Here is a 13,525-nt window from a genome sequence, read left to right as displayed (position 1 = left end):
GTAATAAGAGAAATTAATAATAATAAGAAGAAGAATATAATAATATTAATAGTAATAATTATAAAAAAAAATTAATGCAAATATATATAAAAATAATAAAGTTAGTTATTACATAAAATAATTAGTATTAATGATCTTTCAATCGTTCTCTGTTATTGTCTATCGAGTTATTCCTCACTTTGCTCTGATAAACTATCAACAATATCGCTGTAATTTCCAATATGAATGATACACTTTATTTGTCTGATTGTTAATTATGTAATAGCTTTTAACAAGATTATTTATAGTTTCTTACATAAATATGTTTTTTTTTTCTTTTCTTTTTTATATAATTTTACAGCACCAGTACTATCATTGGTAACAATATTATAATGACGACAATCATTTTCAATATTAATTAAATAGAAATGTTTAATTGTGTAAAACTTTGCATAGTATATTAATTTTGCATTTGCATATTGGATGATGTCGAAGATATAGCTCAGTCGATTTTTACTGTACATGTAAATAGATAACATTGAGTAAAATAAGCACATTCTCATACACACACGCGCAATGTTCCGTGTTATTTGCTAGTCATTGTAATATATATATCAAATTGTAAATATAATTGAAGTTTAATAATTAAATCTAAATATTAGGATATTTAATAAAGAATCTTGAAACTTAAATTCAATGTTATCATTGTATAAAACCAATTTCAATTAATACACGTTAGATTTGATAAATACAATTAAAAGTGCAAAACATTTGTTTGAATATGTGCAAGAATGTGCTTAGTATGGATTATTGGTTTAACGGTGTGTTTGGTCACTTCGATATACGCATATATGTAAATTCAACTGGTTTTAGCTGGACTGTCATCTGTTTTTTCTGGATTTACAATTACTTGAATTACATAACCCGGCTGCACTTTAGCTTCTTCTATATGCATCTTATCACCTAATAATTTTCCACCAAAAAACCACCGCTGTCGTGATGGTTCTAGGCCTTCTTGACTCTAATTTTACAAATTCCAAATATAGTTCAAACCATAATACATGAAATTAATACAAAAATACCTTTTTTAATTTAATAATACATACTTGTAATTTCTTTTTTGCAATACCGATAGTATCCTTGCTGTATACAGGTAATTTAACATCTCCTAAAGTTGTTGATAGTCGTAATTTCAAAGTTTGTTCAGTTCCTCCATCTATTGGTTCTAAACAAATATATTATTAATAAAAGCCAATGAAAAAACTAACCGTTTTACATGAAACATATATATCAGTCATTTTATTAAACACAATTTACCTGAACAATCTGCCGGTGAATCTCTACCGCTATCCTCTTTTACGATATTAATTGGATATGATAAACAATAAATAGGGACTTGATATCGTGTACCTAATTCGTCATAACATTCTGTTAAGAAACCATTTGGCACGGATACATTAGCTCCATCTAATATGGCCTGCGCTAATTGATAATCCTGTGCTTCTGCTGCAGTCGCTCCAGCTCTCAACGCATCCCATATTTCTTTTCTTCCATCAAATGCAGGAGCCGTATCCCAAAACTCATCTCTTTTACTTCTTAGTTGACCTTCGGTTAAAGGTACGTCCGATTTCCATCTGATTACTTCGTGACAAAGTGGGTGATTTTTTCTTGAATTTCCTATATAAATAATGTAACGTGTACACAATATTACATGTACCATGTATTATAAAATACTATTTTCAATTTAACATTCGTATATTCGTATAATTAAATAAGCATACAAATAATTTACTATTTAATTATTTTGACAAACAAACCTTATGTCTCTCATACAAAATTTTAAAATAAAACATAAATAATTTCAACGAGGATAGAGATATATAATTGCCAAAGCTATTACGTTAAAACTTTATCAATTATAATTAAAAGAAACAAAAACTATAATTACGAATGATAAATTCATTTAGAACAAATTATGTCAGATGTATATACATATAAGACGCATTACAGAGCAGATCTAAAGGTAAAAGAAAAACTACTTCAAGGTTAGTTAAAGTTAGGCGTAATTTATAGTTGACCGATTTTCTTATTAGTTTTACCTGAGCTAGTTCTCGTTGAATTTCCTGATGTGTCATCGACTGAGGCATTTCTAGCCCTTGTTATGCCTATGCAGCCTCCCATTCTAGGCGGCTAAAGAAACTAAACATTTCACTGAAATTTAACAACACCTCACATGCCATTTTCGTCCATTTTAGTTTTATATAGTGTTAACCTCCGGCCACGAGGGGCGCTATAATCTAACCTCAAATAGAAATACGAAATACGAAATGTTCTAATTTAATTTTATGGATCGTGTCATTTTATTTATTTTTTTTCTAGGATCGTCATCATTTATCCTATTTATATTTACGTTTCCTCGTAATAATCGATGATTGAGTTGTTACACACGTTGTACCACACGATGCATGGCATGCATCATTTGTGGTGTGTATGTGTGTGTGTGTTATGTGTCGTGTCCCGTGTGTATACGTATATATTAACCATTGAGCAAAAAATCTACTTTGAAAGTAAATGTAGAATGCATATGATAAATTCTTTAAGGTTAACTCGTACTATAATTTCGTTGTTAGAGTACTTAGCCTGAATGCATGTATGGAGATGGCTTCTCCAGCAAGTTCCACTCTTGCAGAGAGGTTATCGGCTAATTTTAATGATAGACTTGCATTACTTTCAATATGTAAAGATATAGCCTTGGGTGAGTATTATAGTTAATTATCGTGATTATTAATTATAAATTTTATCATACTGTATTAAGAATAGAATAATAATATATACATTTTTTTCTTAGTTTTTTCTTTTCTTTTCAACCAATATAGAAAAAAAAACGATTATTTAACAATTAATTTATAATTAAAAATTTATCTCTGTAAGTAATTTATTAATATTTTATTTCAACACAATATTCCAGAGATACAACTAGGAAACTTAAAATTATACACATTAGTTAAAGAATTAGGTCCTTTTGTAACAAATGAGGTTGTCAACGTTCGAGAAAAAGGAATCACTGCACTTTCCTCCATACTCTCGGAGATACCAAATGACTTTCTTAATGAATCCGAATTACATTTTATCATAGTATTCTATTGCGATAGATTAAAAGATCATCATACCATTTTACCAGCAGTTATTCGTGGAATTTTAACAATAGTACGTAAATATTTATAGATTTTCAAAACAATTTAATCGCTGATTTATATCATATATATTTTCATGTTTTCTTATAATTTTTGTCTTAGGTTCAAATGACTAATCTACCTCATGACGCACCAGTTTATTTATTCACAAACATGTTCAAACATGTTCAGTGCCAAGATCAACTTTTAGAAGATCGTCGTAACATCTACAAAATTTTTATAACACTATTACAAAATAAATTGGATGATTTGAAACAAATGGGAATTAATTTTGTTTATGGAGTTATGTCTTCTATTGATGGCGAACGTGATCCTAGGAATCTTATGTTACTGTTCAACACAATTCCAAATTTTATCAAAGAATTTCAATTGGGACATTTAACAGAAGAAATGTTTGACGTCATCTCGTGTTACTTCCCGATAGATTTTAATCCTGTAATTACAATATCCTGTGATTATAAATATATGATATTATAAATATTTGCATACATGACATAATATATAATTATTTGCAGATCAATACGGACATGGTCAGTATAACGCGAGAAGACTTGGCTGAATTGTTAGCACCTTGTCTCTATGCAACTCCTGAATTTGCTGAATTTTGTTTACCGCTTATAATGGACAAATTATCTTCCGATTTTAAAGTTGCCAAATTGGACTCCTTGAATTTGTTATGCAAAAGTGCCAATGTATTTGGCGCAAACAGATTGGAACCATATCTTTCAGAACTTTGGTCTATTATGAGAAAAGAAGTTATGTCTGGTGGTGATTTGGAAATGAAAAATGCTACCCTTAAGACATTAACTACATTAATTGAAATTATAACTGTCAATAAAAGACTTCATGAAACATTTATTGAAAAAATTTTAACAGATACTAAAATGTCTTTATGTGATATACAATTAAGTTTATTCAGACCGGTAAAAAATTTATTAGAGGCTGTAGCGAGGGTGAATAAGCAAACTTGTATACACGTATTACGTGTTATAGTGCCAATTTTTCTTGGTCATTATTCTACAAAAAAAACATTATTGGATAAAGTCATCATAATAGATACTTTAAATAATTTCATTAAAATTGCCTCTGAATTAGGTTTCCCTATCAAAAGTATGTATTTAATTAATGATAAATTGTGACCTTTTAAAGATTGTAATATTTGATATTGATTTTTTAATGTGTGAAAATAATATTTTAATAGACTTCATGTTTTTATAGGTATCCCAGAATTAACTTGGACAGACATTCCGCAGCTATATATTGATGAATTAACTGATAAATATATAGAATTAAGAAGTAAAATACTTATTGGTTTGACGATACAAAGAGCTTATTTAAATCAAACTCATAGAATTTTATTATACGATATTATATGTAATGAAATTGATAACGGCAATGTGTTATTGATCCAGATTTGTCATGCATGCCTTGCAGAATTCGCTACTTTATATCCAAATGAAATATTAACGTTGACTCAAGAAAAAATTCAGATAGATACAGGTAAATAATTAATGAATTTATTTATATTCAATTAATCAAAAAGTTCTTTTCTATTTTCTATAATAGTCAATCTTAATTTAAAATATATATAAATAAATATATATATATATATATATTTATTAATTGTATATTTCAGACGATACAAATATAAAAGTTAAAATTCATAGGTTACAAGCATTATCCGTAATTGCAAAAATTCCAAAATTAGCCAATGAAATTTTACCAAAAATTCTCGATGCAGGAAATTCTCTTAATTCGGAGATAAGTCTTACCGCATTAAATTGTATTCATAAACTTGTTTCAACTAAAGACAGTAATTTTGGTATCCAATATTATTTGTACAATGAATGTAACATCGTTGATAAATTAATATCGTTTACAAGAAATACTTCCTCTGATAAATTGTCTCTTATATCGAATATTTGCCAATGTGTTGTGAGAGGTCTTTCCATTGAGGATCAACAAACGATTACGGATAAACATATTGTCCAAATAACGCAACAAACTTGCGATATTAATGTTATTACTGTGATAATCAGTTTACTTATTTCTTTACAACAAGACGTTAAGTTAACGCTTGATAATAGTTTATTAGAAAGTCTATACAATTTAGCGATGAATAGTTCTAATTCTATTACAAGAATGATATCTTGTCAATTACTTTCCGTGATACTAAACAAAATGAATAATATGGAACATTTTAAAAATTGTTTTTTATATCTTCAAGAAAAAGTAAAGACAAATTTGGAATGTAATTCTGATGTAAATACGAAACAGGCAACTGTTATTTTATATATTTGGTTAACGAAAGCAGCTGTTACAAAAGGAAGTTGTAATTCTCAAGATTGTCTGAATGTTGTATGTATACATTTTTTTAAATTAATAGAAATACAAGAATGCACACAAGATATGATGATTGCATTCAAGAAAATTAATAATAATAATAATAACAATATTAATATTAATAATATTATATATTTTGTAGTTTACAGAAATGCTCAATCATAACGAAGTAGGTGAATATGTTGCTCAAGAATATAAAATGTTAATGTGTAATGTGGAAGACGCTTTAACGTATGAAAACTTTTGTAATATAAAGATGTTTTATAAACAAAGAATATTTCAGCATTTATTAAAGCAAAATAATAATTTTGTAAAGAATTCAAGACAAAATTATTTAATTGCTTTAACTTATTTAATAGAAGAAATACCTACCGAACTATTGTACATGCATTTATCAGATGTAAGTTTATATTGTTTATTTAATAATATTATTACTCTCTCCCAATAATAATAATAATATTTATTTCCAATAACAGTTAGTTCTTATTCTCTTTGAATCTCTATCCTTGGACAATGAACAATTAGTTCTTTCTACTTTGAAAATTTTAAAACTTTTATTAGATACAAAACATGAGATTTTTTCTGATAAGATGCAATCTTTTCTTTCAAAACTTTTGCAATTGTCAACCCACAAATCAATGGTAATTATTTATATTAGTTATTATTTACATCCGTTGATTATATAACAATAATAATAATTATATTTCTTTTTCAGAACATCAGAATTGTTGCTTTAGACTGTTTAACAAGTTACACGTATTATCCTGCTATATTGATTAACATATATAAACCAAATGTTTTAAAAAAGCTCCAAAAGATTCTTGACGATAAAAAACGTTTAGTAAGGAAAGCAGCTGTAAAAGCTAGAACCCATTGGTTTTTGGTTTCCACGCCTGGTGGAATCAAAAATTAATGAATTAGTAAATAATTTACATCAGTTGGACTCAATATTAATTACTTTATATTTTCAAGTTTAATTTTATTATAATAATTATAATAAAATTTGTTAACTTGTTCTAACTCATTCGTATTGCTGAATTTACTTATTAATTAAAAATCATGTAAAACATCTCAATCGAACGATAAGTAAAAACATAAAATCGTACACTAATTTTGTAACCCTTTAAAAATAGAACTTGTTGCGTATACAATAATAATAATAATAATATATTTTGATTATATGCATTTACTTTGAATACGATATTTATTTGATATGATGTGTAGTAAAATTATATTTACAAACATTCGGTTAAAAGTAAGAAAGCATTACTTTAATATTTAGGTGAACATTTATTTATAAATTGAAAAAAACGAAGAAAAGAAAAAGAAAGCAACATTACTTATATAATATGCTAGACTTATACTATACATACTGCTTCATAATCAAATAAAGAATTAATTTCAGTAATTGAATTTAAACCTGAAAGTTCCCACTAATAAAATTAGTTTGTTGGAAGCATGGGTGATGGTAAGATCTTAAATGATAGAAATTTTATTTATTTGTTTCTTGTATATATATATATAAATATTTAAGTAAAAAATAAGTTAAATATATTATAAAATCTTGCAATTAGCATGAAAAAAAGGAAGATGTGTTTACACAAAAAAAGAAACAATTTAAATTCATAGAAAAAGTCATCGTTGTCAAATCTGTCTATAGGTGTGGCTAAGACAGGTGCATACAAATATGATGATGGAACAAAATATATTGGCGATTGGAATAACAGAGGATTGAAACATGGAGCTGGTTCGTTTCTTCTTCCTGATGGTACACGATACGACGGTTCCTTTCAGAACGGACTTTGTTCCGGTTTAGGCATTATTATATTTCCCGATGGAGCAAAGTACGTAAACATAATGTATCATTTTATTATGCATCAGCCTATCAAACTATTTATATTACGTGCAACTTTATAATACGTAAAATAATATTATTCGCTAATACACATATATATATAGATACGAAGGTGAATTCATGCAGGGTTGGTTCCACGGACATGGGGTATTTTGGAGAGCCGATGGTATGAAGTTCGAGGGAGAATTTCGTGGCGGAAGAGTATGGGGCTTAGGTTTGTAATATTACTTATAAAGATCCAACCATCATAAAGAAAACAAATATTTATTTCTTTTGTTATATGTAATATTTACTATATAATATTATCAACGTAGGTTTGGTAACTTATTCCGATGGGTCGCATGGATTCCCAAGAAACGAAGGATTTTTTCAGGACTGTAGACTTGTACGTCGTAGACGTTGCCCAGACATAGTACAAAAAGCGCAGAAAATTTCAATGATGGCTCGCACGCAATGTTCTTAATCATTGTCGCATAGTAGACACAAGTAAGGTAGTATATTGTATTGTTTGTGTATGAACAAATATTAAAAATAAACTATTAGAAAGAAAAGTTTAGATTTCCGTCATTTGCATTTTTAGTTTTAGTTTAGAAGTTTAAAAGTTTAAAGCGTAATAAATATATACATTTTCAAGGTAAAAACTGAAACATAGATATTTTCAGTGATATACATTGCTCAATATATATTTTTAAGTATATATCCATTTATATTTCTGATTCAAAGAATTTTTAAAAAATACAAATAATAAAATCATAGATAAATAAAAGAACAATTATTTTTAGTGTGTCGATCTAAATATTAATTTTGATTTATTTATAATTTTACATAATCTGAATGAACATTTAAAATGTATAGGTGAGCATGTATGCGTATACATAGTAATCGATCAGTGTACTACCAGAGAGCGAGAGAAAGAAGATGGCGCTAGTAATTTAGCACTTTCAGATAAATAGGAATGTGTGTGCGGTTGGTTAGTGGTCTTTATTCTACTTGATTTTAATTGATAAGAATCTAAGAACGCTTATGTGAATTTTTCTTTATCGATTATAATTTCTTTTTTATCATAAATTGTGTGACCATGTAATAAATGCGTAAAAAGATACAAAGCAAAAAAAGACTATGGATCAACATATTAACGATTCAGTGTCAATGAAAGAAAAATACAAATTTCTAATCGAAGAATTGTCAAGATTACCGTTATATGTCGAAAGATAGCCGATAACTGGATCTTATATCTTATAAACTTATATCTATCACTTAACAGGAATAATATGTTTGGATATTTCTTCAAATTCGGAGGATACTAGAATTGTTTATGCACAAAATGACGCCCTTAGGTAAGCCGAAAAACAATTGTCGTCGTCATCGTCGTCGTCGTCGTCGTCGTCGTCGTTGTTGTCGTCGTTGTCAGTGTCATTTTATCGCTTAATGTACCGTTTTTAGTACAGTTATTTCAACGATATTGTATTTATTACGTTTTTATTCTTCTCGATGCAAGAGCTCAGGTACAAACGATTGTTTTATGACATTTTTACAATCCATGCACGCGCGCGCACACAGGCACGCGCATCACGCGCGTACATTTGTACATTCATATTGCGCTTATTATTTCATTTTCTTTTCTCTCTCTCTCTCTCTCTCTCTCTCTCTCTCTCTCTCTTTTTTTTATTTCTTTTCCTCGCTCTCGTTTGATAGATTATTAATTGCATTATTGTCTCTCGGTGTATATAATAAGAATAAATAAATCTGCAAGGTCGAAATCATCGATGTCACGTGAGACTCTAAGAGTTTAGGTCACTTCCTGTTTGTTAACCGATCGTATGATTCGTTTTGATCTCTCTCTCTCTCTCTCTCTCTCTCTCTCTCTCTCTCTTTCCCTCTCTTGTAAAATTGATGACGATTATACTCTTTCGTCAAAACATATACAGTCGACGGTGTCGTTAATATCTCACACAGTGTATAAAATAATTCGAAAATTTATATTTTTTCATAGAAATGATTTGCATTTATAGTTTTATTTTTATAGTGCAATTATAATTATAACACATTTATTAAATATAAATATTAAAGAATATTTCTTATATAAATTTATATTTCTTGTCGCTGATAAAATAATGATCAAAAATGAATAATAATAATTAAAAATTAGAAGAAACCGCTAAGACTTAAAATAACCTAATGCTCAATTTATTTTTGTTTAATTTCGTAGAATCACCAAATTTTATTTAACTGTATTTCGAATTTCTAATATGTTACTTCGATCTCTACTTTCGATCTATGACTCATATATAATTTTTTAAATTATGAAACAGAGAAATAGTTGCTTGTTTTATTCATTTAATGATTTAAAAATGATTATTTAGCAGTAGTAAAAATAATCTAACTATTGTAATAAATATGAACAACAATTGTAGCATTTTTAGTTTTTATCTTCCTCTTAGAGTCAAATAATTGTCTCTCAAATGAAATAATTCGTAATATAAAATAAATAAAATAATAAGTTATATCTATAAATTAAATATATTTAACTCTTTACTTATGTTAATATCTATTCACGTTTCCTGTTCATGACATGCATAATTAAGGTATAACCTTTGCTTCTGCAAAGATAAATGGTAGTACAGAGTTCAGTCTGGTTAAAAGTTGACTATACTTGTTAACCAGTTGTTAGTATTGAGAGAGAGAGAGAGAGAGAAAGGCGCATAACTAGATTAGTATAGTGTAAGAAGAGCTATATTACATTATTTTATATTTATTTATTTATCTTAACATAAATTTTAATTTTCATTTAAACTAATGATTTTCTATTTTGCATTTTTTTGCTTGTTTTTTTCTTTTATAGCTAAGAAGTTGTTCATGACATTGCAGACATTTACGATAAGAAATTTAGATTCTAACCATGTATCCAAAGCAGAGTTATAAGAACATTTTGAAAAAAAAAATCATGGCATCTAATGGTTATTCTGGAGCAGGAATGATGGAAAGCGAATCAAAGAATAATTCACCACCGTGTGAGTCAGTAAATTGTATGTGTGCGCTTGGATTAGCCAATTTTATTTTCATCTTTATTTTTATAGTATTTATATATTAAATTCTCTTGTTTGTGCTATAGGATAAATTATGTACTTTCTTTTTTAGTATCATACTTTGTGTTTCATATATTTATATTTATATTTTTTTATTTTGCTTGCGTTTGATTTTGCACTTATTATAATTTTTGGTTTATTTATTATATAGCTTCACGTTTAACACCTTTATTCAATTTAACTTACTATACAATATACTCTAATTTATAAAACATTAGCTTTTTTATTTTGCCCCACATAGTAATTTCTCCTTTTTAAAAATTTTTCAAATACTATATATCTCTCTCATAAATATTATGTTATTATATATTTTAGCTTATTATATACAATTATTTTTTATAGCAATGCCATGGTTTGGTATGGATATAGGTGGTACATTATGTAAACTGGTATATTTTGAACCTAAAGATATAACGAGAGATGAAGCTGACGCTGAACTTGAAACGCTTAAAAATATTCGACGATATCTCACGAAAAATTCAGCCTATGGAAAAACAGGTCACAGAGATACTCATTTGCAGGTACGAGTTTGATTTTTGTATTTCAGTGTGGATAAATTCAAGATAAATTGTTTCCATTTTATTTTATTTCACTTTATAGATGGACAATGTTTCTATCAGAGGCAGACGTGGTACTTTACACTTTATTAGATTCCCTACCAGTGAAATGGGAAATTTTCTAGCATTAGCAAAGTCTAAAGGTATGGCAAATCTAGTGACCACTGTTTGCGCAACGGGTGGCGGAGCCTTCAAATTTGAAGAAAATTTCAAGAAGGTACTTGTCAATTTTATCTACGTTATTCATTATACCCAATGAATTTTTATAAAACTATGTGATATAATTTATAGGAAGTGAATATGAGTTTGGCAAAGTTTGATGAACTGGACAGCTTAATACGTGGCATACTTTATGTCGAAATAACTAATCCACACGAATGCTATTATTGGTCTCACCCAACGGATAATACCAGATGTCAAAAAATACCATATGATTTTTCTGAACCTTATCCATTTTTGGTATGACATATTAATATTATTTAAACATACACGCGCAAACACAGACAGACAGAAAAATGGATTATTATATATTAATCGTTTGGGGAATTTCCTGTTACAGCTTGTAAATATAGGTTCAGGTGTCAGTATATTAGCAGTGTATGGACCAGAAAATTATAAGAGAATATCTGGAACGAGGTAAGTTATTTACGCGACGACATTAACATTAATAATAATTGGAAATTATACCAATGAATCTTGCGTGTAACATATAAATGATCTTCGTAGTTTAGGTGGTGGAACTTTCTTAGGATTGTGCTGTTTACTCACTGGTTGTAACACTTTTGAAGAAGCGATTGAATTAGCAACAGGTGGCGACAACACTAGAGTAGACAAATTAGTAAAAGACATCTATGGGGGTGATTACGGGCCATTCGGTCTTCCTGGAGATCTCGTTGCCAGCAGGTAAACAGCATTGTTTTAAACCAACATTTTTTTCTTTTCTTTAATTTTATTTTATTATTTCACGTATAATTTATAATTTTGGTCAATTTGTTTAGTTTCGGACAAATGAATTCTAAAGAACGTCGTAACGCAGTTACAAAGGAGGATCTTGCTCGTGCAACCCTTGTTACTATCACCAATAATATTGGTTCCATAGCACGTATGTGTGCCGTTAATGAAAAAATAGAAAGGGTAATATATTATTATATATAAAATAATATTAATTATATAATAGCGAGAAACATATTAATTATTTTCGACATTTTTATTGAAAAAAACATTTTTTTTATTTTTAGGTGGTATTTGTCGGTAACTTCCTTAGAGTCAATCCTATTTCTATGAAATTATTGGCCTATGCTATGGATTATTGGTCTAAAGGAACAATGAAAGCTCTGTTTTTAGAGCATGAGGTAAGATATAACAAAAATACACGATAAAAAATGAAATCTATCTAATAAAAGATTTTTCCTCTTCAGGGTTATTTTGGGGCAGTGGGATGTTTACTACAATTTAAAGGAGAAATAAATTGAGCAAGTTTGTTTTATGCATAGCATTTCGGCTGGAAAAAGAGCTGCTTTAATAAACTCACACAAAGTGTCATTGATTTTTCAATATATATATATATATATATATATATATATATATATATAGTGTATACGTACGTCCAGTTTAAAGTATCCCATGGCTCAGTTACGATATTTGCCAGTAGGAAAAGCGGATAAAAAGCTTAACGTCCGTCATATCTTTCAACGAACAAACAATCTGGTCACTCATTTCCTTTTTCTTTCTTTCTCTCTGTTTCTCTTTTTATTTTTATTTTATTTCTCTCTTTCTCGCAGATTTTCCATCAAACTTTTCCAATTTTTCCTTATTTTCGTTCGGTTTCGTTCAGTTTCGTTCGTACGTCTATTCGAAATGTCTCTTTTCAAGATTTTGTACAAAAATCAAAAAAGAATCAATGATAAAAGGGAATACTCGCGTATGTATGATACAATAATTTAAAATATAATATATACAAATGAATGAATGAATTTATTTTTAAAAAAATCGATAAAGAAATTTGGAAGCCTTTTCTCTTCTTTTCTTTTTTTTTTCTTTTCTTTTTCTATCTTCCATAATTTATGATATTAAATTACCGCCGTTTCCAACCTACTTCTTTGTTTTTCTTTTTTTTTTTGAAGATTTTCTCTAAGTGAACAGAAAAGAAAAATATTATCCCCAAGTACTTTGGTGTAGTAATAATAATAATAATAATAATAATAATAAAGTTTTCTATTACGTTAAAATTTTATTACGATAGTAATAAATTTAGATTCTTATTTGAAACCATTTAAGTTTACTTATTAGAAACTTTAGGTTAAACGTAAAAATCGATAAATGTCATAATTTATTATCACGATATTTAATAAAACTTACGTTAGAAATGATTATTATTTCTTACAATATTCTATGATGAATGATTAACAAAATGATTTTCAATATGTTTTCCGAAACAAACAATACTTTCATTGATTTATCTGAATTGTCAAATAGTCTTTTAAACATCGATGATTGCAGTTTGAAAATACG

The 13,525-nt window shown here is 28.0% G+C and overlaps 4 protein-coding genes across 11 annotated transcripts; 3 read left to right on the top strand and 1 right to left on the bottom strand.

Moving 5' to 3' along the window:
- Positions 1-596: 596 nt before the first annotated feature.
- Positions 597-2,256, bottom strand: LOC106790046 (ubiquitin domain-containing protein 1). 2 transcript variants are annotated; one of them, XM_014754697.1, is made up of 4 exons: positions 2,079-2,256; positions 1,297-1,656; positions 1,086-1,195; positions 597-1,000 (listed from the first exon to the last, which is right to left on the bottom strand). In XM_014754697.1, the coding sequence occupies exons 1-4, from the start codon at positions 2,158-2,160 to the stop codon at positions 839-841; spliced, it is 714 nt and encodes a 237-aa protein (XP_014610183.1). In that variant the 5' UTR covers positions 2,161-2,256; the 3' UTR covers positions 597-838. The 2 variants fall into 2 exon arrangements, with proteins under 2 accessions (XP_014610183.1, XP_014610182.1); XM_014754696.1 differs by having other exon boundaries at positions 1,086-1,204; positions 2,079-2,253.
- Positions 2,257-2,398: 142 nt separating this feature from the next.
- LOC106790041 (MMS19 nucleotide excision repair protein homolog) lies at positions 2,399-6,536 on the top strand. Its single transcript, XM_014754684.1, has 9 exons — positions 2,399-2,734; positions 2,948-3,186; positions 3,276-3,608; positions 3,689-4,283; positions 4,392-4,673; positions 4,810-5,531; positions 5,659-5,916; positions 5,993-6,157; positions 6,232-6,536. Exons 1-9 carry the CDS (start codon positions 2,632-2,634, stop codon positions 6,427-6,429), a joined length of 2,895 nt encoding a protein of 964 aa, XP_014610170.1. The 5' UTR covers positions 2,399-2,631; the 3' UTR covers positions 6,430-6,536.
- Positions 6,537-6,907: 371 nt separating this feature from the next.
- Positions 6,908-7,923, top strand: LOC106790047 (MORN repeat-containing protein 4). Its single transcript, XM_014754698.1, has 4 exons — positions 6,908-6,984; positions 7,177-7,360; positions 7,476-7,585; positions 7,686-7,923. Exons 1-4 carry the CDS (start codon positions 6,975-6,977, stop codon positions 7,832-7,834), a joined length of 453 nt encoding a protein of 150 aa, XP_014610184.1. The 5' UTR covers positions 6,908-6,974; the 3' UTR covers positions 7,835-7,923.
- Positions 7,924-8,199: 276 nt separating this feature from the next.
- LOC106790043 (pantothenate kinase 3) lies at positions 8,200-12,581 on the top strand. Of its 7 annotated transcripts, none has more exons than XM_014754689.1 (10): positions 8,200-8,708; positions 10,240-10,397; positions 10,800-10,978; positions 11,058-11,231; positions 11,306-11,473; positions 11,574-11,650; positions 11,741-11,917; positions 12,013-12,148; positions 12,253-12,366; positions 12,433-12,581. In XM_014754689.1, exons 2-10 carry the CDS (start codon positions 10,271-10,273, stop codon positions 12,484-12,486), a joined length of 1,206 nt encoding a protein of 401 aa, XP_014610175.1. In that variant the 5' UTR covers positions 8,200-8,708; positions 10,240-10,270; the 3' UTR covers positions 12,487-12,581. The 7 variants fall into 7 exon arrangements, with proteins under 7 accessions (XP_014610175.1, XP_014610172.1, XP_014610178.1 ...); XM_014754686.1 differs by having other exon boundaries at positions 10,214-10,397; XM_014754691.1 differs by having other exon boundaries at positions 8,201-8,708; positions 10,214-10,382.
- Positions 12,582-13,525: the final 944 nt, after the last annotated feature.

Source organism: Polistes canadensis, unplaced genomic scaffold (genome assembly GCF_001313835.1).
Source record: "Polistes canadensis isolate GaletaPanama2010 unplaced genomic scaffold, ASM131383v1 scaffold_211, whole genome shotgun sequence".
Lineage (NCBI taxonomy): Eukaryota > Metazoa > Arthropoda > Insecta > Hymenoptera > Vespidae > Polistes > Polistes canadensis.
This window is presented reverse-complemented; position numbering and strand designations above follow the sequence as displayed.